The 27497-nt window shown below is 30.9% G+C and overlaps 1 protein-coding gene across 1 annotated transcript; it reads right to left on the minus strand.

Moving 5' to 3' along the window:
* Nucleotides 1-9380: 9380 nt before the first annotated feature.
* LOC127715479 (N-acetylglucosamine-6-phosphate deacetylase-like) lies at nucleotides 9381-27026 on the minus strand. Its single transcript, XM_052221540.1, has 10 exons — nucleotides 26560-27026; nucleotides 24918-24988; nucleotides 24001-24212; nucleotides 23490-23629; nucleotides 22169-22223; nucleotides 20466-20675; nucleotides 17484-17572; nucleotides 16706-16847; nucleotides 15483-15612; nucleotides 9381-13644 (listed from the first exon to the last, which is right to left on the minus strand). The coding sequence occupies exons 2-10, from the start codon at nucleotides 24983-24985 to the stop codon at nucleotides 13338-13340; spliced, it is 1353 nt and encodes a 450-aa protein (XP_052077500.1). The 5' UTR covers nucleotides 24986-24988; nucleotides 26560-27026; the 3' UTR covers nucleotides 9381-13337.
* Between the last annotated feature and the right edge of the window lie 471 nt (nucleotides 27027-27497).

A 27497-nucleotide genomic window follows, 5' to 3' on the forward strand; every position in this document is an offset into this window, starting at 1 on the left:
AACAACTATATATCACTTTCAACTTATAATGCTTTGCATGCACACATTTGTTTGATATAGAACCAATTGACAATTGACAAAGGGAAACAACTTGTGTTAAAAATGTGTAATAACAGAATCAAATTGGTAATTGGCAAATAGATTATTACATAAGGGTGGTTGGAAAAACTAAGAACAAAAAGGCCAAAAATGTTGAAATTGTCTCCCCTTGATCAATTGGTAAATACATAGCAAATTGTTTTTCAGTAGTAGGGTTAAGATCAATAGAAAATTTATGTTATAGATATGAATGTAATTGTAACATATAAACAATTAATGTACTTGAACATTGAGGCTTCTTAAAAAGTTTGTTTACTTAAAGGTAATTTTCAAAAAAAAAATTTTTTACAACACACACTTTGCTAGTTTAATACAATTTTATGAAAATAACTATTAGTATATTAAAAAAATTCATGTGAAAGATTAATTATACCCCCGCTTTAAAAAAGTTGGGGTATACTGTTTTACCTCTGTCTGTCTGTCAGTCCGTCCGTCCCATGAATATTTTTCTTCGCATCTTTCTCAGGAACTACATCATAAGTATTTCTGAAATTTGGTTTCAGGGTTTAAATAAGTCAGCTATACCGTGTGATGCGTTTTCAGATTCATCACTAAACAACTGCAGCGGGGGTATCATCAGTGAGCAGTAGCTCGCAGTTTCACTTGTTCAGTCTGGTTATTAGCCACTTTAAAGGGAAAACTTGTTCAAAATACATCAGACTTGTGTGATAGAGAAAAAGAAATCTTTTTTTTATGATCTTCATTTTATTCTTATTTATATTATGAAATAGTTGTAATCGTATATTTTATTTGTTCCTCACATTTTATAATGCAAATAGGATACACCTGACAAAATGGTGACCAATTTGGTCATATTAAATATTTAGAACTGTATATTTATTTTTTTCACAATAATCACATGACAGGTTAAATTTAAAATAGTTGTGTATGCAGTATTGATTGTTTTACTAGAAGATGTATTTTCCTAATTCTAATTTTTGGGATATTTAAAAACATTGAGTTTCTCGGCTACAATCTAATCAAAGGGTGATAGCTCTGTGATGAAATGTAGCCGAGAATTGAATCTTCCATGAATTGAAAGCACATACTTTCCTAGGCAATGTCAGAGGTCATTGTGTTCTCACTCTACGCAACTGTGAAAAACTATTCTCAGTTGAGTAGCTTGTGATGGAAAATTGTCACACAGAAAGATCAAAGCAAAAATTTAGAAAATGGCGATATAAAAGTTTTGTGTTGTAAGCATTTGAACATTTGTGTATAATTAATGCTTTGTAACTAGAATAGGCTTTTTTTTTTTTTGCTGAATGCAAGTTATTGTTGACAGGGATATATTCATAATTACATGACAGCTGATTCTTAAAAATTAACCTGGATGTATTAGAAGCATTTCCACAGCAAATTAAAAAAAAACTTATGATTTAAGTAGCAAATTACAAAAATAAACATTTGCAGCTAATTTTTTTGCAGTACACAGTACATACATTTTGATGTTTATATTAATGTCCAGGATTTATATTTTTTATTCATAATGATATGTTTTAAGATGAACACATTCCAGTTTTTATAATTTTTAGTTTGTTGCCATCGTTTCAAAGCTGCTCAAAGAAAAAAATCTTTTGAATAATGGGATATGCATTGTAGTTTCATCTATTGCCAACACCATCTTTCATAATTTGAACTCTTTTCTTGATTTTTTAATGGAAAATTTATCTATGAAAACAGACTTTACAAGGGACTACTCTCTTCAATTCTCCAACAATACTTGTTTGCTCCAAAGTCCTACAAAATCAGGAATTGGATTCTCGCACACGGTCCTAAGTGATAATAATGCTTTTTTAATGAAGTTGCTAGGAACAGTCCTTTGGAATTTTTTCAAGTATTTTGGTACTTGGCACTCATTGATACTATATACTAAGTAACATTGTTTCTTCATACACATGGTTATAAATCTAGGACAGCAATATAGCATTAAATGTTAGTTGATCACCAAATTGATATTATCAACTCAAGAAGGCCCAATAAAGTCTAGACGGTAGGACCATATAAATAATCTAACCAAATACCAAAACAAAAGCAAGAAAAATAATGGTACAAAAAAGACTGTCTTTGAATTAGTAAAGGCAAACAATGTCATGCATTATATATTTTTTTCTAGAGCAGCTAAGTGATGTCAGTAAACTTGTATGTAAAATATTTTGAATGATGATTTGGAAAGCATAATCTTGGTCAAGCTGTGAGAAAGTATATTGTGTTTAAAATAAAAGTTACTGTAAAATTAAATTATAACAGATTCCACAACAGTTAATATTTGTACAGAGATGAAAGCTGCTGGCCAGCTTATTATACTACAAGAATTTATATATAACTGTATTATTTAGTGATGATCTCATTTAATATGTGTTTTTTTATGCCCTACCTAGGGGCATTATATTTTTCGGTCTGTGCATCCGTTCGTTCGTTCATCTGTCCGTCTGTCCCGCTTCAGGTTAGTTTTTGGTCAAGGTAGTTTTTGATGAAGTTGAAGTCCAATCAACTTGAAACTTAGTACACATGTTCCCTATGATATGATCTTTTTAATTTTAATGTTAAATTAGAGTTTTTACCCCAATTTCACAGTCCACTGAACATAGAAAATGTTTCTGTCCCGCTTCAGGTTAAAGATTTTGGTCAAGGTAGATTTATAATGTAGTTGAAGTCCAATCAACTTGAAACTTAGTACACATGTTCCCTATTATATGATCTTTCTTATTTTAATGCCAAATTAGAGTTTTGACCCCAATTTCACGGTCCACTGAACATAGAAAATGATAATGCGAGTGGGGCATCCGTGTACTATGGACACATTCTTGTTGTTTAAATATGTTAAATATGTAGACGAAAGAATTACCTCCCTTGAAAACTTTGTCAAAAAATGTAATGACTTAAAGTGAGAATTTTTTCCAGTTTGTTTCTTGAAATATTTCACACATATTTGGGACCAAAGTTGATATATTGTGTAGAATAAATTTTTTCAACATTTTTATCATTCAGTTATTATAGTAATGTCTGTATATGTTGGTCATTGTATTCACATTTGTAATATAAAAAATGAATTGTTGATTGAGCATTTTTAATGTGTTCTGATACAGTTGTATTTGATCTTAATCAAAATTCAGCATTGTAGTACATTTGTACTACAAAATTATCTGAATAACATTTGAATTGAAATTATGCCATGATTGTTAGAGAGGAAATATGATAAGAACCATTGCTTGCCACCCTTTGAATTGCAAATACAATGTATAGAAAAATCCTTCACTCCTTGCAAAATTATATCAATTTACACTTAAAACGTTGAAACAGTATGTACTTTAATTACAGGTATAAATTCTTTTTATATGAAATGGCCAAAGCAAGTTAAGTCATGCTAATGAACTGTCAGTACCAAGTGATAATAATTATTGTTTGTAGATTGTCTTTAAAATCCATGGTAAGTTTTGGACCTTTGATAAGGGAAGGTGAATCAGTATAATCTATATGAAGAGACTCTTGCAGTATACTTGAAAATAGGGAGAATCCACAATGCAAAACATAGTTGCCAGGTGCTTGATACAAGCTAATGTATTACTCTATATTTTCCTTTTATAACCTTTCTGCAAGATCTGAAAAATGAATGTTTGCAATTTATGTATATTCTAAAATCTCAGTTCTTGCCAAAATGTTGATTTAATATGTACAAACGAATGTCTGTATTAACATTTTTTTTAACTGAAAATTGCATTGAATACATAACATGTACCATAAAACAGAAAATTTTCTTTGAATTTAATGACTATTGGTTAAGGACTAGTTACAGTCACTTGCCATTTTATGCAATAACAGACACACTGGGTAGGTATTAACTTCAGATAAATATATTTCTTTCATTTGTAACAATTGAGCTTTGTTTGATTGACTAAACAAAGCAGTATCATGTTTTCTAGGTTTTTTTTATCACATCCTAAAGATACAAGTATTGGAACTCAATGTTAGTGCTTTTTGTAGCCCTTATATTAGGAAAACTTGATGATATCAGACAAAGCTATATGCAAGCTTGCTTAACAGTACCTATTTCTTTCAAAACAATCAAAACATGTACAAATTTCCTATTTTGTATATATTTAAGTTCTTTGTGTCCCTTGTTTCATGGATTCCATGGGTTATATACAGATATAGTAATGTTACTATCCTTACACAGTTAATGTAGTAAATAATCCATTTGTAAGATGTTTAAGCAACTGACCTTCTTCATTTTATCTTATCTTTCTAAACTACATGTTAGGTAAGTCACTTTTCTCAATGCATTTTATAGATATGACAAGTTGCAATACTTATTGCAGAAAGAAGTTACAAATTTGGTAGGTAAACTTATTTAGATATTTTAACTTAAGTTATTTGTTCCTTTAGGATTAATGAGATGATTTTAAAGAGTCTCATCTAGGTTTAGTTTGCATAAAATTTTGTACTAAGTAACTTCTCAATTCTACATTTTTATGTTAAAAAAATATTTCTTTTATTTTAGAAAAAAACAATATTAGATATGATTACTCTCATAATATAGGTATCACTGATCTAGATTTTTAATTTTTTAATATGCTCAAGGTAAATATGTGTCTGCGTAAGTCTAATTGATTTATACATCATTATTATACCCCCAACTCCAAAGGAAGGTGGATTGTCTCTCCATCCCTCTGTCAGTCTCTCCATCCCTCTGTCAGTCTCTCCATCCCTCTGTCAGTCTCTTCATCCCTCTGTCAGTCTCTCCATCCCTCTGTCAGTCTCTTCATCCCTCTGTCAGTCTCTCCATCCCTCTGTCAGTCTCTTCATCCCTCTGTCAGTCTCTCCATCCCTCTCAGTCTCTTCATCCCTCTGTCAGTCTCTTCATCCCTCTGTCAGTCTCTTCATCCAATGTGTCTGGCTGTCTAACACATTTCAATCACATTTTTCTCACTGTCTACAGTCATAGTTCTTTATATACAGCACTTTACTTCATCTTGTTATGCTATACTGTGTAGGGTAACACACATTTGGTTCTTTCTGTTCTACTTCCTGTTTGGTGTAAACTTGCATATTGGAAAATATACATATATGAAATTTTATTGCATTTTTCACATCAATTTCCAATCATGGCTTTTCATATGACTGCAGAAATTGTGGGGTTGTATAATGGTATGACATTGTGGTTGTTTTGGTTACCATACAATAACTAGAGTATAAGTGTGTGGATCTGTATGAAATTGTACCACAAAGTTCCATACCACAAAAGAGTGGGACTGATTTTGGAGGTTATTGTCCTGACTGTTTAGGAATAAGGGGCCAAAAACAAACATTTTTCTTGTTTCAGGACAATACTTTGTGTTCAAGTGTATGGCTCTATGAAATCGTACCACAAGGTTCCATACATCAAAAGGCTGGAATTGATTTTGGGGGTTATGGCACAAACTGATTAGGAAAAAAGGGGCCAAAAACAATACTTTTCTAGTACTTTGTATAAATTGCTTATTTCTCGACCAATTTTAATAGGGTTTAATTCAAAGTCTTGAATTCTTGGGGTTCTTTGATATGCTAAATCTTACCCTGTATTTCGAGTTTGGGCCCCGTTTTAGACTGGCCCAAAGGGTCCAAAATTAAACTTTTGTAGAGGTTAAAATTTCAATTTGTTTGATTTCAACAAAAATTGAATATATTGAGTTCTTTTGATATGCTGAATTATGTGTATTTAGATTTTGGATTTTGGGCCCCGTGATCAAATTGGTCCACATTGAGGTTCCGAAGAGTCTAAAATTAAACTTTTGTTTGATTTCATCAAAAATTTGAATTCTTGGGGTTCTTTGATATGCTGAATTTAACCATGTGTCTAGATTTTGAATATTGGACCATAATAGACCTGTAAATGTCCAATTTGTTAAGTTCTTAGACCACATTCATTCTGTGTCAAAAACCTATGCTGTGTCAAAGATTTAAACACAATCCATATTCAGAGCTGTATCAAGCTTAAATGTTGTGTCCATGCTTGCCCCAACTGTTCAGGGAGTTAGACCTCTGTGGTCATATCAAGCTGCACCCTGTGGAGCATTTTATTGATATATGGCATTTTTTGTAAAATTTGATTGATTCACATATTGACTGCAAAATAGAGTCAACAACATTGAGCTTTGGTATGATATGGAGCAATAGCTTACAGTACATCTTGTTTGTCACTAAAATTTGTTCATCTTAATATTCCATGACTGCTGAAGCTGGCAGAGCCAGTGTTTTTTGCTAATCGTCTGTATAGAAACATTCTAGTCTTCATGAATTATGTCTTGAAAATTACAAAAAAAAATTACTTAAAACAGAGATGACAAGATTTGTTCATCTAAATATTCGATACAATTCTAATTTATTTTTCAAAAACTGATTTCCCTATGAATCAAATATAATATATATCAGTATAACATGCAAGTTTCCACTAAGACTTGGCAATTTAAAGACTGCCACAGTGTATGAATATTTGTTTATTGTTGAATACTATATAGACCTGTAGATGTCTTTTGTCTATTTCTGTCATTGGGTTGCTGTCTCATGGACACATATCTTATATCTCCTTTTATTCATAATCCAAATTAAATCCTATCTCATTCGCACTAGAAAACTACCCCATAACAAGGAGTTTTTTTTTCTAATATGTATATTTGAAGTAGCTGTAAATGTGTTGATACTTGATTTATCTGCTGTGTAATAGTTGTCTTGTAGATTTAGCTTCTGATATTATGTCTCTTACTTGATATAATGTGACATTTTGAGTACATTCTACTTATAAATCGTAACTGTGGTAAATATGTATTAATGATAAAATAAAGTGTGTTCTTCCCTGAATGGGAGTACATTTAATTTTGAAATGTTGATATACTTTGTGTTATTTTCTAAATCCTCCAGCAATTCGAATTAAACTGATCTCATTACACTTTACTATTCACCTATTGACGTACTTTGTGTTTTTTCTAAACTTCCCAGCAATTTAAATTGAACTGATCTCTCCCTGAGCAACATGCATTGTGACGTCAAAATTATCATACCAAGTTTTGTACTTCAGTGCTTACTTTCTGTATGTAAATAGACATGTGGACTAACATTTTAATAAAATTGCAGTCTCATAAAGTGTTGTTGTCAAATTGATACTTTATCTGATCTCATTACAGTAGACTATTCACCTATTGAGTTCTTTAAGTCATAGTAGTAATTCCTTCCAGGACATTTAAATATGAGTAGCAGTTATAAAAGCACTCCTCTTTTGATGAATGGGTATTTTCCAGAAAAAATAGTGAAAGTTCTCATACAAAACAGAAACAGGTTACTGCCAACCAAGTTAGAGAAGAGACAAGCAAAACATATTCAATAAACTGTTGACACAGAGATGTGTTTCACCTTTTTGTAATTTTGATAGTATAATGCAAATATTGAATCCAAATGCCAATATTTAAACATATAAACTATGCAAAACATTCAAAGTCATTGAACCATGACTTAAGGTGCAGGACCAAATAATCTCCATGGAAATGAGAAATACCAATGTATATAAAACTGCATACCAAATACCATTGTGTTTCGTTTCCCTAAACACAAACTTTAACTTGTAAACAATGTAAAAGTTTCAAAGTCAATGCACCTTGATAGATGGTTGGGCCAAATAATCTCCATGGAAAAGGACTTGCAAATGCTAAAACTATCATTGACTTAACATTAGTGGTTTCTCTTAAACAGATCTAATCACAAATTTTAACATGTAAACTAGGCAAAACATTCAAAGTCAATAGACCATAACTGAGGGGGGTGGAGCTAAATGATCTCCATGGAAATGATCATTGACCTGCCACTAGTGGTTCCTCTTAAACTGACCTAATCACAAACTAATACTGGGTAGTACGCAAAAGTTTTAAAGTCAATAGACCATGACAGAGGGTGCAAGGCCAAATAGACTCAAAGGAAATGAGATGTGCCAACACTAATACAACTGCATACTAAATATCATTGATCTACAACTAGTGGTTCCACATAAACAGACCTAATCACAAACAAAAACATTGTTTACGCCACTGATGGAAACAGCATACCGGTACCTAAGTCTCGAATTTTGACTCCTTCAAGGCGAGACAAATACTATAAATGGTTGAATGGTTGTAACGTTCAGTGGCAAATGTAATGCATCAGGATGAGAACATTTGATGTATGGATATTAACCCTGCCTTGCACCAGACTGACACTGAGCTGAGCTGGATTTTAGCAAGCTAGTTCACAAGGTAACAGTCCACAGAAAGACATCACAATACCCTTAAATTATTCTGACTCCAGGGCAGACCAGTTTTTGCCCTTACTCATTAGGTGCAGCATTCTTGGCGGAGAAGCAGGAAATACCAATTTAAAAGTCTTTGGTTTGACGCTGCCAGGGAGGCAAGGCAGCCAAAAACTAGAGAAAAACTTTGGGCAAGATTTAAATATACTGACAGGTGAAGTTGACAAGAGATTCATATGATCTATCGGGTGATGTGTGAATATTTGGAGAATTTGTTATAAATGGCAGATCTTTGATGGTTTCTGTTAAATTTATTCACAGCTTATATCGACTCGAGACAATTCAGAGCTTGACTTATTCTATAGACACCTGTCTGTTGTGGATTATATTTTGTCATCTAGATGTTTCTTCACAACTTTTATAGGCTTCGGATGATTAAGGTAAGAGCTTGCCTTTTGTATGGACACTTGTCTATTGATGAAGATTGCATGCTGTCATTTAGATGTCTTTTGTTTATTTTTTCTGTCTCATTGACATAAACCCAAACATCTTCTGATATTAATACTGTAAACCAACTAATTTTCACGAGCGATTTATTTTGGCGACTTTCACGAGTAAAAAAATAACGTGAATATAAATCGTTGCGAATATGTAAAACTTGGATCTTTCCCAATTGAAATACATCAAGAAAATTTGAAAATCGCCAACTTTAATCGCCTCGAAGTGGGCAAGGAGCGAAACGCGAAATAAAGTATCCGCGAAAATAAGTTGGTTTACAGTATTCAAGGAAACTAATAAGGGTACGTAGGTTTGACTGTACATAGTAAAATTATGATTGCATCTCATTTATGCAAATGCTTTTAAATAATTGATTGCTCTTCTGTTTTCTAATGCTCTGATTGACTGATGTGTTACTATCCATTCAAACAGTATTGATTGTATCCAATGAGGGTTATTTCTGAAACATGTGTGATGCTATAAAATTTGTTACATTTACATGTTTATATAAAAAAAAAAAGATGTGGTATGATTGCCATATATATATATATATATATATATATGTATATATTTATTAAAATCATTTTCCCTATCTACATTTCAATAATAAATATAAAACAGCCATACAATGAAATAGATAGTAAAATATAGATGAAATAAATTGAAGACTTTAAAATAAATGCATAAAAAATGTAAATTACCTGAATAATTATAGTTTTTTTTTAATTCTTTTTTTCTGTGCAGACAGCCGCATGTCCATTAATGCATATAATGGATATGTTCCTTGACAAGTCCTCAAAGCAGGAATCCATGACAAAAGAGGAAGTTCAATCTTATGCTGTTACTTGTCGAGATACGTTTCAGTTATTTCAAGGCAGTTTTTATTGAAATAACATTTAATAGAAGGAGTTTTATAAAGGGGGACATTCAACCTATATATATAGCCTTATGTGATGATACTACACCAGTAACATATGTTTTTCGATGATGATATAAAAGAGAAAATCAAAGAATTAGATGCTGAATATAGTGTCTGCAAGAAACTTGGGAAGGACCATCATAAATCAAGTAACTCTTATTCGTCAGCTAAAAGAGGACAGAGTCATGGAGGTAATGGATTGTCTCATAGATTGGGCAAAAGGAAATGCAGAAAATATGGAGTAAACCAAACAAACCACCAAAACAGTAAGATGAGGTGGACTTTTTGATTACAGCAGGATTTAAAACAAGAAGGAAAACAAACACCAAAAGTAGATCATCTTGTTTCTGAAAGTGATGTAAGTACAAGTGATGACAAAGTATCATATATTCAAGAGTTGTATATCTATAACAGGTACATTTTTAGTTTATAACTCAACCATTAATACATAAACATTAAAAGTAAATTAATTTTATACAAAAAAAAATACTATACTCAGTATATATTGCAAAAATAAAAAAAATAAATAAATGTGAGACTCCAAAAGATTCTGCACAGATCATTTGTTTATAGCAATATAATATCACATACTGGCATAATCTGACACTGCAATTCTTGAATGTTATTTCTATAAATATGGTTTTAGATGGTTTGTCTTTGGGACCATTACTTTCATTAATATTGTTTGTAGTAATAACACCCTACATGTTTAGCATTACTGTGCTTATCAAGAAGCAAAATTACAAAGAAGAACTGATAAAGGTATTTTCTTGAGCACTTAGATAGGTTTAATTTGACATTAACTTTAGAAGATTTTTATAGATATTTTTTTTTATAGTTAGAGCTGTCCTTTTAAAAGAATAAATACAACCAAGGGATGGTACTACAAAAATAAGGTATCCTTCCATAGAAAAATTACAATGTTTTTCATGTTATTTCCTTCTCAATATTAACAGTAGACATTCAGCCATAGATTCAGCTTTTTAATTCCATCCCCTGGGGTCATGAATATTTAAATGGAATATTAAAAAGTTTTAATAAAATACATGCACTTTGTTCAATGCAGATAATGATACATGTATTAGTTGTTATCTAGAAACTTTTTTTTCTCAATTAAAATGTGATCAGAAAAAGTCAAATGAAATATTTCCTTGAATTCTAACAGTTTTTTTATACAAAATTTGACTAGTTACACTATAACTTTGGTATACAGACAGGGCCATGCAACAAACTTCCATAAATGGGTCACAATTATCAGCATTAAGTTGCAATACTTATTATTATTACTTAGTTATTGCAGGAAAATATCTGCCCTATAATCTATTGTTAGAGGAAATAGAAGATGGTTGTCTGAATCATTTCATATCGAAGCTTGCTAATCTAGTAATGATGTTCTGAAACTAGAAACATGATTTCATATATAAATATAAAAATAAGAAGATGTGGTATGAGACAGCTATCCACCAAAGTTCAAATGAAGTGGATGTAAAAGAAGGTTTTCATATATCTTCTCATAGGGTTCTATGAACTATGTTTGGTGGTGGTAAAAAATTAGAAAGAAAAAGTAAACAGACACCTATCCTTTTCTTATTTAATATGAAACTTTTCACAATATAAATTTGGCAGCTGGAATACTCATGGAATGTTATAAAAAAAAAGTATAAAATATAATATACCGGTACAAAAATTAAAAATCTTAAAACAAAACAGAAATGGTAGCCTTGATGAAGACTGAGTGCACTCCCTTTAGAGTCTTAACTTTGTCTTCCACCTTGGCTACTATTTACTCACAGTCAATGTTGACATTATTCTATAAATTCCTTTTCATATGAAAACTGTTTATATGTATAGCAAATTGAGAGACTTTTCAAAAAGAGGTCAAAAGAAATAAATTTTTGGCAAACAAAAAAAGATGACTTTTTACAACCCTGCTAAAGACATATATGTACTGAAGAAAACCAATAAGCATTTATTGTTTTCTCAGGTTAATATTTTTCTACCAATGAAAAAAATGAATGGAGAATGTGTCCATGGGACACAGATGATGCCCTCGCTTGCATATAACGTTATAAAGGGACATAACTCAAGAACGGTAAAAGTGATCTTGATCTGTGTTTTGTAGTAATAAGCATTGGGTATAAGTTTCATTTGGTTGAGGCAAACTAAAGTTAGAGAATGGAAACTACTTTTGGGAGTACAGACGGACAAGGGTAACACTTAAATGCCCCCTCCACCATGACAGAGTCATAAAAACCGTTGATATAATAAATGCCTAATAAACAATGCTTGGTTAAAGCCCTGAATAAATGAGATTACTGAAAATTCACAAACAGGCGGTAATAGACAAATTGAATAATTACATTCTATTTATAAACACTGTAAATTCATAAATTTCTGTGATGTTATTATTATTATAGAAACTGTGACAGGATAGGTTTCGCAAAAATGGTCACTTGCATTTTGAATTTTGATAGCATTGTTATATATGCAGCATTTCCTGAAATTGCTATACTGTGAAAGTACTTTTATTCGTGGGTTACCAATTTTCGTGGTTTTCGTGGATGGCTTTATCCACGAATATAAGTGTCCAACGAAATAAAAGAACTGTTGTCCAAATCAGGACATGGAAAGATCCCCAATACCGTAGGTTTGACTACATCGAATATCAGCAAACGCACTATGAACTAAAGATGCAACTTCAGACAGAATTCTGTCCATCTTATCTTTAAAAAACCTAAACTGTACGACTTTTAACCTTTTAATTCTCAAGAAAATTCAAATTCCATTTGTAGCTTTTTTTTATGTTATCATTTTCTTTAAGGGACAAGTTATGATCCAATTAACACCTTTGGTGACCATTAATCTGTTGATCAAACAATCTCGAGTTAATTAGTGTCATCACTTCTGATTACACATGTGCAACAATTAAAATGTTTACTCTGCAATTTCCTTCAATTGAGAACATTTGTAAGAATAGATGAATCGGCTTATTTCAGAAAGCAATTATCATATTAAAAGTTTGATGAATGTTGTCAGTAATGAAAGATGAACAAGTAGGTGAAAATAAACACCTTATTTTGAAATGTCCCAGAAATTATTATAACACAACATATGATTATTTTACGAGTTTTCGTCTGAGATGGCTTCACATTCTTCACCCAATTTTTTTCTTCAAAAAACTTAAATCCATGAATTTAAGAACCCATGAACATGCAACTTTTGCTCAAACCACGAAAATTGATACCCACGAATAAAAGTACTTTCACAGTAATTAATCTCACATTTTTCTGACATGTTCGACAATCGCAATAATAAATGCACACATAAATTTCTGAATTTAAAGTAATTACATTCTAATTATGAATATTTAAACGAATTATCTGAGTCAATCAATAAATTTCACATTTCATTCAAAATTTGATGACCTGCATAAATAAGTTTACCCATTAAATTTCCAAATTTCCCTTAATACATCGTCCTATGATTGTTATAACATTAACCATTATATAATCTAGCACCAATCTACAATATGAAGGATATATATCTCAACTTCATTATTAGTTTCCTAAATCAAAAACTATTTTTTATTGCACTTTCTTCGCATCCTACTCTTTCAGACATTTGTCTGTTCAATAAAGCATCTTTAGGATGCCAGTCTCTATGCCACACCAGTTTTCCAGCAATATAAGTAGCCATCACGTTTAAATTTTCGTCTAACATAAGGAAATCAGCATCTGTGTCGAAGTCCATTGTCCCTTTACGATCTGTAATTTTCAGAACCTCTGCTGGATGAAGTGTAGCAGCATCCAATGCCTGTTCTGTGGTGCAGTCTGTGTTTTTCTTTAAATTCTGAACACATTTAGGTATTGTAGCTATACTATAAAATAAAGGTTACAAATATCATCTTTTAAATATATAACACTTTGGAACATGTCTTAAAAACCCTGCAGGAATCTATTTTGTTTGAATTAAACAGGTGCTCTCTTCTTACAGGTTATTTGTAAAGAATATCACTGTTTGTCCTTTTATGACAGTTACATTTATACAGGTTAACAGTTTACCAAGCTCATCCTGTTATAACCTTTTCACTAAGGAAGTAAACATCAATAATCAATCAGTTTACTGAAGGTTCAGTTATGACAAGATTCACTGTACTAAAAAAAAGGAATAAATATGATTTTAATTTTAATTTGTGATACTCATTGGACATATTGCTTCAACTAAACAGTTGCAATTTGAAAGATAGGTGGTTCACTGTTAACAATTTGAAACTTTTCTAGTACTTTTGGATCTTTTTTTATGCATGCAATTTGTAAATCATGTGTGATATGTACAATGTATCAGTAACTCTCTTGTGTCATGATTTCATTATAACTTTTCAATGCAGAAATGGAGAAAAGAAGGCCCATATTTGTATATACAAAGTTATACTTATTTATCTTTTGTAAATAACGTGTGAAAATTCAATAAAAATATTCACTGATTAACACCAATTGAAACTAAACTAACTGACTATTAATTTCTTAAGAGAGATAATGTAGTCTTTTTTTCTCACAAAAGTCATAATATAATTAATCTAAGTAAAGAAATACTGTAAAACAAATTATTTGTGCAGAAACTTTAGTTTAGCTCTTTCTAGTCGATTTCACAGCCATTCATTTTCTTTATTAGTCCTTTTGTTGGCATATTTTATAAGAAAAGATCCAAGCTTGACATATTCAGGACGATTTAAATGCGCATTATTATTCTGCTAATGAAAATAAATTACTTTTGAAAAATTATTCTGATTACAGTACATAAAAGTTTTGTAACTTAGGTTTGATTGAAATGAAAAATATTATCGTATATCGGTTTCTTTTAGCGTCAACATTTTTTCGTGATTTGATGACAAAATGAATGGGAAAATACATGCGAAAAAAAAACCTGTATTGTACTGTTAAAGATGTAAACAAAATAAACTTGATTGACTGACAGATAATTGATTCCAAATAAATATGAGAACTACAAAATTGGGAGAACTTTCATGGAACATAAATTATGAAAATTGCGGCATGCTAAAAATTAAAGGTTTGATCATTTGTGTGATAATATAACAAATACAAATATCTATGTAAATGTGATTTATTTTTAATTCATTTCTAACTAATGTGCAAAATGTTTGGGTAAAACATCAATCAATAGATCGTCGCTAATTAACATTTTTTAATATGTATGATAAGTCAATTCAATCATTATGACAAAAGTATGCACTTTCTTGTGATCAGTCGAACAACACAAAAGAATTTGGGTGAAAAGTGTATACTCGATTATTAACAGTATAATGTATGAAACTTTCAAACACGATAAATTTTGAAAAATACAGGGATATATACGCCGGTCAAATTTTTACGTTTTAATAGCTGCATGAGAATTATAATTTCTTTCCAATGTAACCAATAAGTTTAAGTACAACCAGTGTGAGTTATTGCCATCCCTTTTCGTCTGTCAGTACATATACTTCCACAAACTTCTTAAATTTTTACTCCAAAGCTATTTGGCCATGCATTTTTCATTTTTGGCCAGGATTGACAAAGTCTAAAACTTGCTTATAGTATGGCAATGTCCGACGGATGGGTGGGTAGAGGGCAGGGAAAAGTTGGTACATAACTTGTGTAATCAACTCCTCCTAGTTTTCAACCCAGATCCAGATCCAATTTAGAATGACTCAAATCATACCTTCCACACAATGTGTTAGTTCCAGCAATGAAAGCTTTCTTATCTTGAATTTCCACTAGCTGTGAACCCATGTGATGTTTCCCTGTAGGTAGCCCCATTGCAGGTATAGCATCTGTTACTACGATAAATCCTACATAATAAATAAATGTTTATTTAATCTCCACTGTACTACATACTAGAGATACTACCAGCAAAGCTTACAAAATGATACCCCATCCCTTGTATTCATCTAAATATACAAACTTTTAACCTTGACCTTGCAGACAGAAACTACATCCTGATTTGCTACACACACTGATTTACCGCAACAATGATACCAAGGATCATTAATCCTTATAGGCCAAAAAGTCTGAGTTGGACATAACATAGTATATTTGAATATGGGGGTGTAAAATTGGTCTAAGTTTGAGACCATGAAGACAGGCATTCAAACCTTATTGATGAAACATCCTCTGTTGTTAGGTATTTAATACCATTTTTTTTTAAGTTCTGAACCTGATATGACTTTAAAGTTTTTTAAACAATATACCAGACTAGGGCAAGTTCATGTCAAACTTTTCAAGGTTGTTTCAAACATTATGACATATGAGACAAGTCTGGATCAAAATTACTACAGCCAAGTCAAATAATTTTGACATCACCAAGCCTTGATAATTTGATATAAAACTTCCTCAAAGATTGGGAGGAGTGATTTAAGTGCAGAGGAGATCAACTATATGTTAACAGTTATCAAAATAGTCTTCACTGATGTATCCTTCGTTGTCCTTAATGGGCTATCTATAGTAATGCATAAATAAACATATTTTCTGATTTGAAAAACTAAACTTTTGTAGATCAGGTTTACTTAATCTTGCTAGAAAGTATGGATGTTGCACTGTTGTTCAAGACATTGTATGTGTGTTCAAGCTGTCCATTGTAATTCAATGTACACTATATATTTTTAGTAGGAAGTGTTTTGTGTATAATACAGTGGAATAGGTGAAACACTTTTGACCTTATGTACATATTTTTCAATAAAAGCATTAATCATTTAAAAGAAAATGAATAGGATGAAAACAAACTTGCCACTAGTGTGATGTGATACTATATTTTTTGTCTGATTCATGTATTACCATATTCCTATTTAAATTTGTGCATGTAGTTTTACATCATTAATATTCATCTAATAGACTTTTTAATTAAGCTAATATATTTTTTTTTTTATTGTTTTTTTTATGTTCTACCTCTAGGATTACTCCTGAAAGCCATTCTTACTGCAGCAGGATGTGTGTGTACTCCATCACTAATCAGTCCATAATACACTTGTCTATCTGTCAGGAATTTACTGGTCAACAAACCTATTAAGTGGGGGTCTCGATGGTGAAACTATAAAACAAATTGTTCAGTGTTTGTGATGTTAAATCAACACAACTATGAAAACATTTAGTGTTAGTGATGTTAAATTAACACAACTATAAATACATTTATTCATAATTCGCTATTTTTTTGTGCTTTGTTTATATATATTGACTATAAAATTTTACCGTACATTAATTATTTCAATAAAATACTATGCTAATGTTCATATGAGTTACTATTTTTGTAAGAGGTCCCAACTTTTAATAGACAAGAATTGCCAGTTTTCCTGTTTACTATAAAATATTATTTAACAATTATAGGTCACCAACCTTGTTTTCAAGTTGAACTTCAGGTTTGACAAATTTTGTATAGATTATGCAGTAAAATAGCAGTATATTGTGAAATGAAAGAAAACTTAATGACAGAATTTTGAAATATAAATCTAAGTACAGGTAAAAGTTAAAAAAAATAGACCCACTGTTTTCTGAAATTTTTAATCCAAGATGTCAAAAGACATCCATATTTATAACTTAATTATTAATTTCAATGGTGAAGTTCTCATTTGAAGAGACTGATTTTACAATTGGCTTTTGATTTTAATGAGTCGGTTCACTTCTTTTTTTAAATCTTGTTTTGAGATACAAGAATTACAATGCTACTTACTGAAACCATTGCATTAAATAAATGAGTGATACAGGAGGCCCCTGCACGAATGGCATCTTCACCTTGTACTAAATTAGCTGTGGTATGTCCTGTAAATATTAAATCCTTGCATGACATTTCATTTACAGCTTAACCTTGTGTCAGATTATAATTAAGAAAGCTTTCATCACTGGAATTTGTTTTTTTCCTTCTTGACCACTTGAATATCAAAATTACAAGTGCTGTCAGATTGTGGTAGAGTTACTAGTATGCTAATAAAAATAAAGGAAAACTAGGTTAACAGAATAGGGATGTTTCATAAAAAATACATGGAACTTATATGCTTAATTGTAATCTAACTCCTTTGAATGCTTGTTTTGAGGTATACAGTTTATATAATGGTGGATTTCAAAAGTCAGGTCAACACCTCCCTTGTGGGAAATCCCAAAAAATAAGCAAAGTTGGCAGGTCTGCTGGTGTTGAGACTATTTTGTACAGTAAACATATAAGAGAAATTCTTAATTACACCATTTTAAAAGTGCCTTTCCTAGGTGCCATATATGTTTTTTTGGGAAAGCCCTTTCCTTGCAAGATATTTAGTTTTAAAATGCTTTTTATATTGAAACTGAGATTTGCATTTTTTTATGTTTCTTTTGAAATTAGTTTAAAATAAAATGCTCCGCTGGGGCGCAGCTTGATACGACCGCAGAGGTCGAACCCTGAACAGTTGGGGCAAGTATGGACACAACATTCAAGCTTGATACAGCACTGAATTGGGATTGTAATTAAATATTTGACACAGCACAGGTTTCTGACACAGAATGAATGTGGTCTAAGAACTTAAAAAATTTTAATTTACCTATTCAAACCATATCATTATTATTTGCTTTTATATATAAATCAGAAATAACCAATTTAAAATGGAAAATTTTAAAGAAAAAAAAAGAAACCCCCCCCCACCATTTTTTTTAACCCCCTTATGATTCATCACCCCCAAAACTCAATCCCAGCCTTCCCTTTGTGGTATGGTACCTTGCAGTACAATTTCAGAGAGATCCATACACTTGAACACAAGTTATTGTCTGGAAACTAGAAAAATGCTTGTTTTTTGGCCCCTTTTTGGCCCCAAATTCCTAAACGTTTAAGGCAATTACCCCCAAACTCAAACCCAGCTTTCCCTTTGTGATATGGAACCTTGCAGTACAATTTCGTAAAGATCAATACACTTACACACAAGTTATTGTCCTGAAACTAGAAAAATGCTTGTTTTTTTGCCCCTTTATGGCCCCTAATTCCTAAAATTTTGAGGCAATTACCCCCAAAATCAATCCCAGCCTTCCCTTTGTGGTATGGTACCTTGCAGTACAATTTCAGAGGGATCCATAAACTTGAACACAAGTAATTGTCTGGAAACTAGAAAAATGCTTATTTTTGGCCCCTTTTTGACCCCTTTTTCCTAAATGTTTTGGACAATTACCCCCAAACTCAATTCCAGCATTCCCTTTGTGATATGGAACCTTGTAGTACAATTTCATAAAGATCCATACACTTACACACAAGTTATTCATGAAACTAGAAAAATGCTTGTTTTTTGCCCCTTTTTGGCCCCTAATTCCTAAAATTTGGAGGCAATTACCCCCAAAATAAATCCCAGCATTCCCTTTGTGATATGGAACCTTGTGGTACAATGTCAGAGAGATCCATACACTTACACACAAGTTATTGTCATGAAACTAGAAAACTGCTTGTTTTTTGCCCCTTTTTGGCCCCTAATTCCTAAAATTTGGAGGCAATTACCCCCAAATTCAAACCCAGCATTCCCTTTGTGATATGGAACCTTGTGGTACAATGTCAGAGAGATCCATACACTAACAATCAAGTTATGTCTGGAAGTTACAAAAATGCTTATTTTTGGCCCCTAATTTCTTAACTGTTGGTACCATAACCCCCAAAATCAATCCCCACCTTCCTTTTGTGGTATTGAACCTTATGGTAAAATTTCATAGAGATCAATTTACTTAAACTAAAGTTAGAGTGCGAAAACCAATGTGTCTTCGGACGACTACGACGACGACGACGACACCAACGTCATACCAATATATGACCACAAATTTTTTTTGCGGTCGTATAAAAACTTGGGGGAAAAGCTGCAGATTTCATATAAACACTTTAATTTCTAATTGTTCAAGTCTTTCTTTTGATTTTGCTTAGGAGAAAACCCACTACCTCCTACATTAGAAGAAAGTATGCTACCATGAGACAACCAAGGCTGTGAAAATATGTTAGAACATGAAACGCTTTAAAACGTGTGAGATTTTGCTTTATTTCATAATACTTCTGTTTTACAATTTTTGAAAGAAAATCTTACATCAATTTATTTCACTGCAATACTTGCTGATAACTTGATCATCTGGTATAAAACTATTACAAAACTGTTTCAGATTTTTGAAGAACAGTTTAATTTACAAGAAATATGGCTTTATGGTCATTTTCGGAAGAAAGAATATTTTCAGTTGTTTTATCTTTATATACAAATGTATCATATATTTACAGTAGGTGTTCAATTCATAAAAATACTGATCTTTTATTGAAATATATAACAATAAATTATTATTTGATGATATACATGTATATTAATTAAGGACAGTAGATAAATATTTATGACATATAATTGATTGCACATCTTTGTTTTAAAGATCTGTAAATATAAGTTATTGATTGCTGTGTTTATAAAAATTTATAAGAAATGAAAGCAAGTGACGATCACATTTTTGGCTTCCACACTTCATGCAAAAAGTGATCATCCCTTGCATTCATTTCGTATAAAATAATAAAAAAAACAGCATTCAATTCTATATTAATATGATTAAAAAGCAATAAGTATGACAGCCATAAATCTGAAAATGATATTTCAAAAACGTAAAACAAAATTTCCTAATATTGAATTGTTAAATACACTACATGTATCAAGAAAACGCAAATTTCCTAGTTACAAAATCATACCAAGGGAAACTGAAATTCCTCTTTTCACAAGCTCCTTTATTACTTCATCTGATCTGTCTAATTCAGGTGCAATAGTAACCATAGCAACATTTTCAAGATCACCATATAAATCTGTCAAATCAGAAAAACCATTTGGAAACTGTCTGAGGTTTTCTTCTGGGTGAGCCCCTTTCTTCTCCACAGAAATGAAAGGTCCCTCTATATGAGCACCTAAAAATATACAGCTCTGAAATATTAAAATCATATACAAATTTAATAAAACAATAATTTTCTAAATTCTGTGTATGTCTTTTACCTGAAATGTTCCTACCTCTAAGACTAACTTTCATGCTTTTTCATAAAAGTGAGGTAATATTTCATAACTTTGACATCAACACATCTTTATTAGATAAACATTAACTTTTACTCAGCAAATTAAAAGCAACCCAAAAAATATAAATGTTAGCAAAAATAACAACTTAATAACTGTTGCACATTCCAGGTATATTGAGGATTCTAGTTACATTTTTTGTGTATACTGTAAATTCAGAAATTATTGTGTGTATTTATTATTGAGATTTTTGAAGAATGGACAAAATGCAAGATTAATTATTACGATTTCAGGAAAATCTCAAACATATATATGTATCAAATATCAGAATGCAAGTTCTTATTATTCTGATAACCACCAAGTCGCATTATTCCCATTAATAAAAACTTTTGCAATAATTTCTGAATTAACAGTATCATTTTGCCAAGAGATCTAGTGATAAAATTTGCCCATCTTTTATTTCAGAAATAATTCTTTCATGTCATACTCTATGCTCATTTTAACATGTGTAGGCATTATATTTATCAATACCTTTACACCATCACACAACTACACCCCATGTTTTTGAATTAGAACAATAGTTTTGCTTACATAGTGAAAGAATACTTTTTCAACATTTTTAACATGACTGAATAATCATCATGTAACAACTGTTTTCTAGAAAGCTATCCTAAGCAATAGTGCATATCATGGATGTAAACTTAATGCATTTACAAGTAATACCATGATACATGTTAGTTTTTCTATGCATGATGATTTGCAAACTTGGGTTAGGTTTTGAAAAAGAAATATATTTATAACCAAAAGCCCTGTATCAGCATGTTTGTCACATTGTCAAGTCAATAGTAGTTCTCACTTAAAAATCTTACCACTACTTTATCAATGACAATAAAAGATTTATATTTGCCATTATTCTTTTTATTTAGTTATTTTAATGGTCACTGATCTTTGTTAAATTTTTATTACAGAGACCCATTAAATTTACACACATTCAAATGTGATGTCATAGATTACTCTTATGTCGAATTGGTAATGGTATCTTTACAAATCATGGTCTTTATTTTTGTGCATAAATCAAGCTAAAAGCTTCTTTTTATATCTATAATTAAAATTGCTTTGCAGGTAAAGAGGTTTGACGGACAAATGACAGAAGACTTGTTTATTTATGGTCAACCTGCCAAATGACAATAAAATAAACAGGTACTGTTAATTCAGAAATTTTTTGGTACATTTATTTATTGAGATTTCAGGGAATGCTGCTTATAAAATATCTAATTAGCACAATAAATACTGAAATGAGAAGTTTCCGTTATAGCAAAAACCTATCTCATCACAATTTTTCACAACAATAAAATCTTCGCAAAAATATCTTAATTTACAGTACATATAATACCTAATATTCCTGCACCTTCCTTATTTCCATTCACTTTCTTTATTTTTGGTACAATCTGGAAATAAAACAGACAAAAATCAAAATAAATAAAGACTATAGTTTCTGGTACGTAGTTTTTCCCCTTTAATTTTCAATATCAAGTCTTCACTTAAAGACTCCAAAGAGAAGTAATGGTCACCTTAAACCTATGGCCTACCTGTATGCATAATATTGACCCACAGTTAGAATACTTATACTAAGTGACGATTATAAGATAAGTGGAGTCTTTCCTAATCAAACCAATAAAGTACTGGTAGAATCCTCTGGACTTTTCCTATGAGCTCATTACTGTAAATTTTACTGGGAATCAATAAGATAAAATATTTTCCCAAATCTGATTTAAATTGATGACATAAATTATCAATGATGCACTTTAAATTTTGAAAAATCAAATTTAAAATTTTATCACTTATTGATCTGTTTATCTTTTAGATTCATTGCAAAATTAAAATGTTTCAGAGGTGCTGGCAGCCATCTTGTATGATGTCAAAGATGGCCAGTTATGATTTTGAAAAGTACTCTCAAACATTCATCAAAACTTTTGTTCCCTTTTAACCAAGCATTTTTAAATCAGATGTTCAACATGTTCCATCGCCACAATATAGCCTTTTTGTGCTGATGCAGCGTAAATCAATCAACATGTTCCATCAATCAATAAAGACTGACAACTACCTTGAACTATGATCAATGGAGTTGGAGTTGAATTTACGACAACACCTGAGTACTGTTCTTTAAAGCCATGCTGTTCCTGAGTTTTGACCAAAAATGAAACGGCGGCTCTTTAGGAGAGCAGGGCTGCTGGATATGAAAAAAGATTGATCTTCTAATTTTTCAAAGATGTTGCATTATTTGTTTGAAGCTTTATCTTTATTATCATATAGTTTCTTTGTTTATTTAAATGAACATTTACAAAATTTGACTAGGATTGAGAGTTGTCTCATTGGCACTCATACCACATCTTCTTATATCTATTTGGGAGAAAATATGTATAGAACAATTATAATTTCAACAAACTGAGTAAAAATTCATAAAACTGTCTAAAATAAATATTCTAGCAAAGTTAGTAAGAATTAACAGTGCTCAACTATAAATATAAATCAGGATTTCAGTTCATATTAAAAATCAAAGTAAAATAATTAATCAGTTTAGTAAAATATTCTCAATCTTTATATTAGTGGAACAATGTCTTGATAGATGTGACTAACTATAATATATCGTAAAATGTGAGAAAAAAAATACTTTGTGTTTTTATGAATGTAGAACCAAGATTACTTTATTTCACCTTCCTATAAATGTCTTCCTTGGATGAAATAACTGTAGGACAGAATGATGTAACACCATGTGGTAATAATCCTTTGGCAACAATCTTCAATCCCTCCTCAATGGTATCAATGTCACAGGAAAAATCAACACCAAAGGCACCTATAAAAAAATAATATATAGCTATGATCTCCATTGAAAATTACACCATCATAAGCATACATAAATACATGGCAGTATAAACTAGTCTAGTGAATACTAAACCCTCCGCTTTTAATCTGAATGTGTCAAAAACAAATGACACATCAAAAACTCATAATAAAAATCAAATCAGAATAAGCAATAAATTCAATCATATTGGTACAAATGAATTGTCTTTAGATGCAGCCGAGGGATCTCACATTCAATAAAAGCCACTATTTTGATGATGAACTGCAAAATGTATAACTAAAGTGATTTTTGCTGATAAGTTAACAAGATGAAATGAACAATGATGACTATGGGATTTCCATGATTATAAACTTTGGTCTTACCATTAATTTGTATATCAATAAATCCAGGACAAATAATGGCTCCTTTACAGTCGATTTGTTCATCTGGTGGTAATTTTTCTTCAAAAAATAATTTCTCAGGGTTGATTATGACTCCATCTCGTACATACAGATTATCTTTAACCAATTTGTGGTCTCTCAAAAGCTGACAATTGTAAAATTTGTATATCTTTCCTTTTGTCTTTTCCTGCATTCTGAAAAATATATCAGCATTAATTTTTTCTTTACTGAAATAATAATGAATATCATTTCCATACATCAGCAAGGTTGTAGAATCATAAGAAATTCGATGACCCCACCCTCCCCTTTTCATAAAAAAATAAAAATTTGAAAAAAAAAATAACCATTACTTGTTAGTATGTTCAAATCATTATTTGCATGTGTACAAGTCCAGTGGAAAATGTGTTGCTTGTAAACGATTAAATTGTTGCCATGAATACACTTGTAAAATGACATTATAAGATAATGACCTATATATATATATATATATACCTGTATCTGTCTGACCCATGTACATGATGTAATTTAATAATGATGATAAGATCATTATCATCAATGAAGATAAGGCATTTATATCGTATATATTGATTTCAATGGACTTTCCTATTGTGACCATATAAAAAGAGTGAATGATAAAAATATTTAAGCTCTTTTTTTAATACAGACTTCTTTTTATCTCCCTCTAACTGTATGTTGCTCTGTAAGACTCTAAGAACCAAATAAGAACTTAATTCTTTTAATTCTAACATTGGCTTGGTTTCAAAGATGAAATTCTGAAATTGACCAATTCACAAAAAAGTTGTTCTCTTTTAATCTCAATGATATTGTATTTCATAACACAGATAATGTATTATTAAACAATCTATATAAACAGAAAATTGAACCAGCCAGTAACTTACCTTGTTCGTTTTGCATCTTTTTTGACATCATCATCTTGTGCATGTTTTCTTTTGGTTTTTGCTCCCATTTTCTGGAATTAAAATTCAAAGTCAACAATTATAATCTATCTTCTACATTTATAGTGCTAAAACTGTAATTTTCATTAATTTATCACATTTAAATGGCTGTAAATAGGTTAAATCATGGAAGTCTTCTAAACATCTAGGGTTAAACTACTAACAGGTCAGCAATTTTAGTTTCATGTCAACCAGAATGATACCCACAGACAAATCTGTAACTACAAATGTACTTCACTACATTTTTGTACTGCATGAACTGACTACTTGTCACATCATGAAATTTTCTTGAAAGTGGCAATTTAACTAGGCAAATTAATTATATGCCTTTTATTAAATTTTCCTGAAAATTTCTGATTAAATAATATTTTATATTCCTTTGTAAAAAAAAATTTAAAGAACAATAGTCTTTTTGCCAATTCCCATCATAATTGACCCGGTAATTAAGGATCCATTATTTAGTTGTCTCCCTTAGGAGGGACATAAATTTTTATTGACAATGAAGAGCTAGCGGAAAAAGCAAATGTATTTGTGCGTAATGTGTGTAACCTTTAAGTTTTTCAAATCTTTTAATTACATTAAATTTGTTGTTAAGCTAAATACTTTTGATACCAGGAACTATTTTCACTAAAAATTGGTTTAAACGGCTATATATCACTTTCAAATTATCATGCTGTGCATGGGCAGAAACCAATTTTGTCTGGTCAAGATCCAGTCTACGATTGACAAAGGGAAGCAATTTGTTTTAAAAGTGTGTACTAACAGAATCAAATTGGCAATAGGCAAATGGACTATTGATGTCCTTTAAATATATATTTAAATAATTTTTCCTCCAGAGTCAAAAAAAAAGTAAGATTTCATAAAATGCGTCTCTAGAATTTAAATTAACCTAAATCATGTCAGTACAGTTGTGCTGAATTTGAACTCAACATTGATTTCAATGAAATAATGTGATTTCCAAGTTAAATAAACTAAGTCACATGTGAAATATATCTGATTATTTTACTCATCTGACATCATAAAACAATGGGTGTTGTCAAGACATTGTCAATGGATTTGCCACAAAATGAATTGGTTATGTGTATAAAAAGATATAGTTCCTTATACTGTATTTCCATCAAAAAGCCCATGTGAAGCCTAACTTTTCTCTCTGATTCTAAAGCTTGTCAAATAAATTTTATATTTTCCTACACTATACAAATATTGTATATGTATCAAATTACTTCTACATTGTATATTCTTGAGCAGGTGCCAATTTGACTTTTTTTGTAGGTGGCAATTTGACTTCCACCCATATCAACACTTTTCTTTGGACTGAAATTAGAGCAGTTATGAATTTTATCCTACACAAAAATGGAAAAATATAAATAAGAAGATGTGGTATGAGAGCCAATGGGACAACTTTCCATCCAAGTCACAATGTGTAAAAAGTAAACAATTATAGGTCAAAGTATGGCCTTCAACACAGAAGTAGTACTGCCGATTCCCATAGGAATTTCGATTGTCTGTTGAAAATGGTGTCCTCCTAATGAAACAAATATGGTTGTCAATAAACTAGAGGCTCTAAAGAGCCTCTGTCACTCACCTAGGTCTATGTGCATCTTCAACAATGGATACTCTCCAGCATTGTAGACTAATATATATTCGTTAACTAAAAATTCTTTTGTGTTGATCTTGTATTGCTTATATTTTTTTTTTCAGGTATCAGTTTCTCTCTTTCTTCTACAGTTTTTGCCAAAAAACTTTTAAAATTGTCATTTTAGGACAATAACTTATGTGAAGACAACTGACAATTTCATGTTTGATGACCTATTTGCAGATCCAGTCTTGGTGATCATTTTTGCTTTTTTTAAGTTTTGATTTATCTATCATAATTTTCAAGATAATAGGCAAAAATGCAAAAAAAGATCAAATTGTCTTTAAGGGGCAATAACTCCAACAAGGAGTCAACTGACAATATTGCTTTTATTGGTCATGTTGACTTATTTGTAGATCTGGTCTGGCTATTTAAAGTTTCTATCTATTTTTTTTTAGTTTTCAAGATATTTTGGCAAAATACAAAAACAAAATGGTTAAAAATCATCATTAAACTAAAGTCAAGTCAAAAGTATAATAATAAACTAAAATAAGGGAATTTTTTTATTTTTATTGCGACTATAATCAACTAAATTTGAAGATTATTGACAATATCTTTTTACACCTTGTAGTAATTTGGTTTGCACATTTGAATTAAGAGATTATATTCAACCATGCTGTATTGCTGACTCTATATAAATCTTGATTCCTTCATTTGTACACTTTGATGAAAACAGTAAAATACATTAGGCCTATCTTATACGTATTCTTGATAATAAATAAAAACTAAACTATCCCTATTTTTTTTTACAAATGTTTAATTTTTCATCAATCAGCATAATTAAGAAATGATTAGTGATACCTGAAAAAAAGGATCAGAAATTATTTGCATTGACATCAACGCAAATGCGGATCGCAAGGCGACAAAGCGTAGCCACTAACGGCAAA

This window comes from Mytilus californianus, unplaced genomic scaffold, assembly GCF_021869535.1.
Source record: "Mytilus californianus isolate M0D057914Y unplaced genomic scaffold, xbMytCali1.0.p SCAF_9, whole genome shotgun sequence".
In the NCBI taxonomy this organism is placed as follows: domain Eukaryota; kingdom Metazoa; phylum Mollusca; class Bivalvia; order Mytilida; family Mytilidae; genus Mytilus; species Mytilus californianus.

Coding starts and splice junctions, on each gene's coding strand:
- LOC127715479 (XM_052221540.1), bottom strand. CDS start 24,985: ATGGGAGCAAAAACCAAAAGAAAACATGCACAAGATGATGATGTCAAA. Junction 24,213..24,917: donor AAAGATGCAAAACGAACAAG/GTAAGTTACTGG, acceptor TATATTTTTCAG/AATGCAGGAAAAGACAAAAG. Junction 13,645..15,482: donor ACTAACACATTGTGTGGAAG/GTATGATTTGAG, acceptor TTTATTTTATAG/TATAGCTACAATACCTAAAT.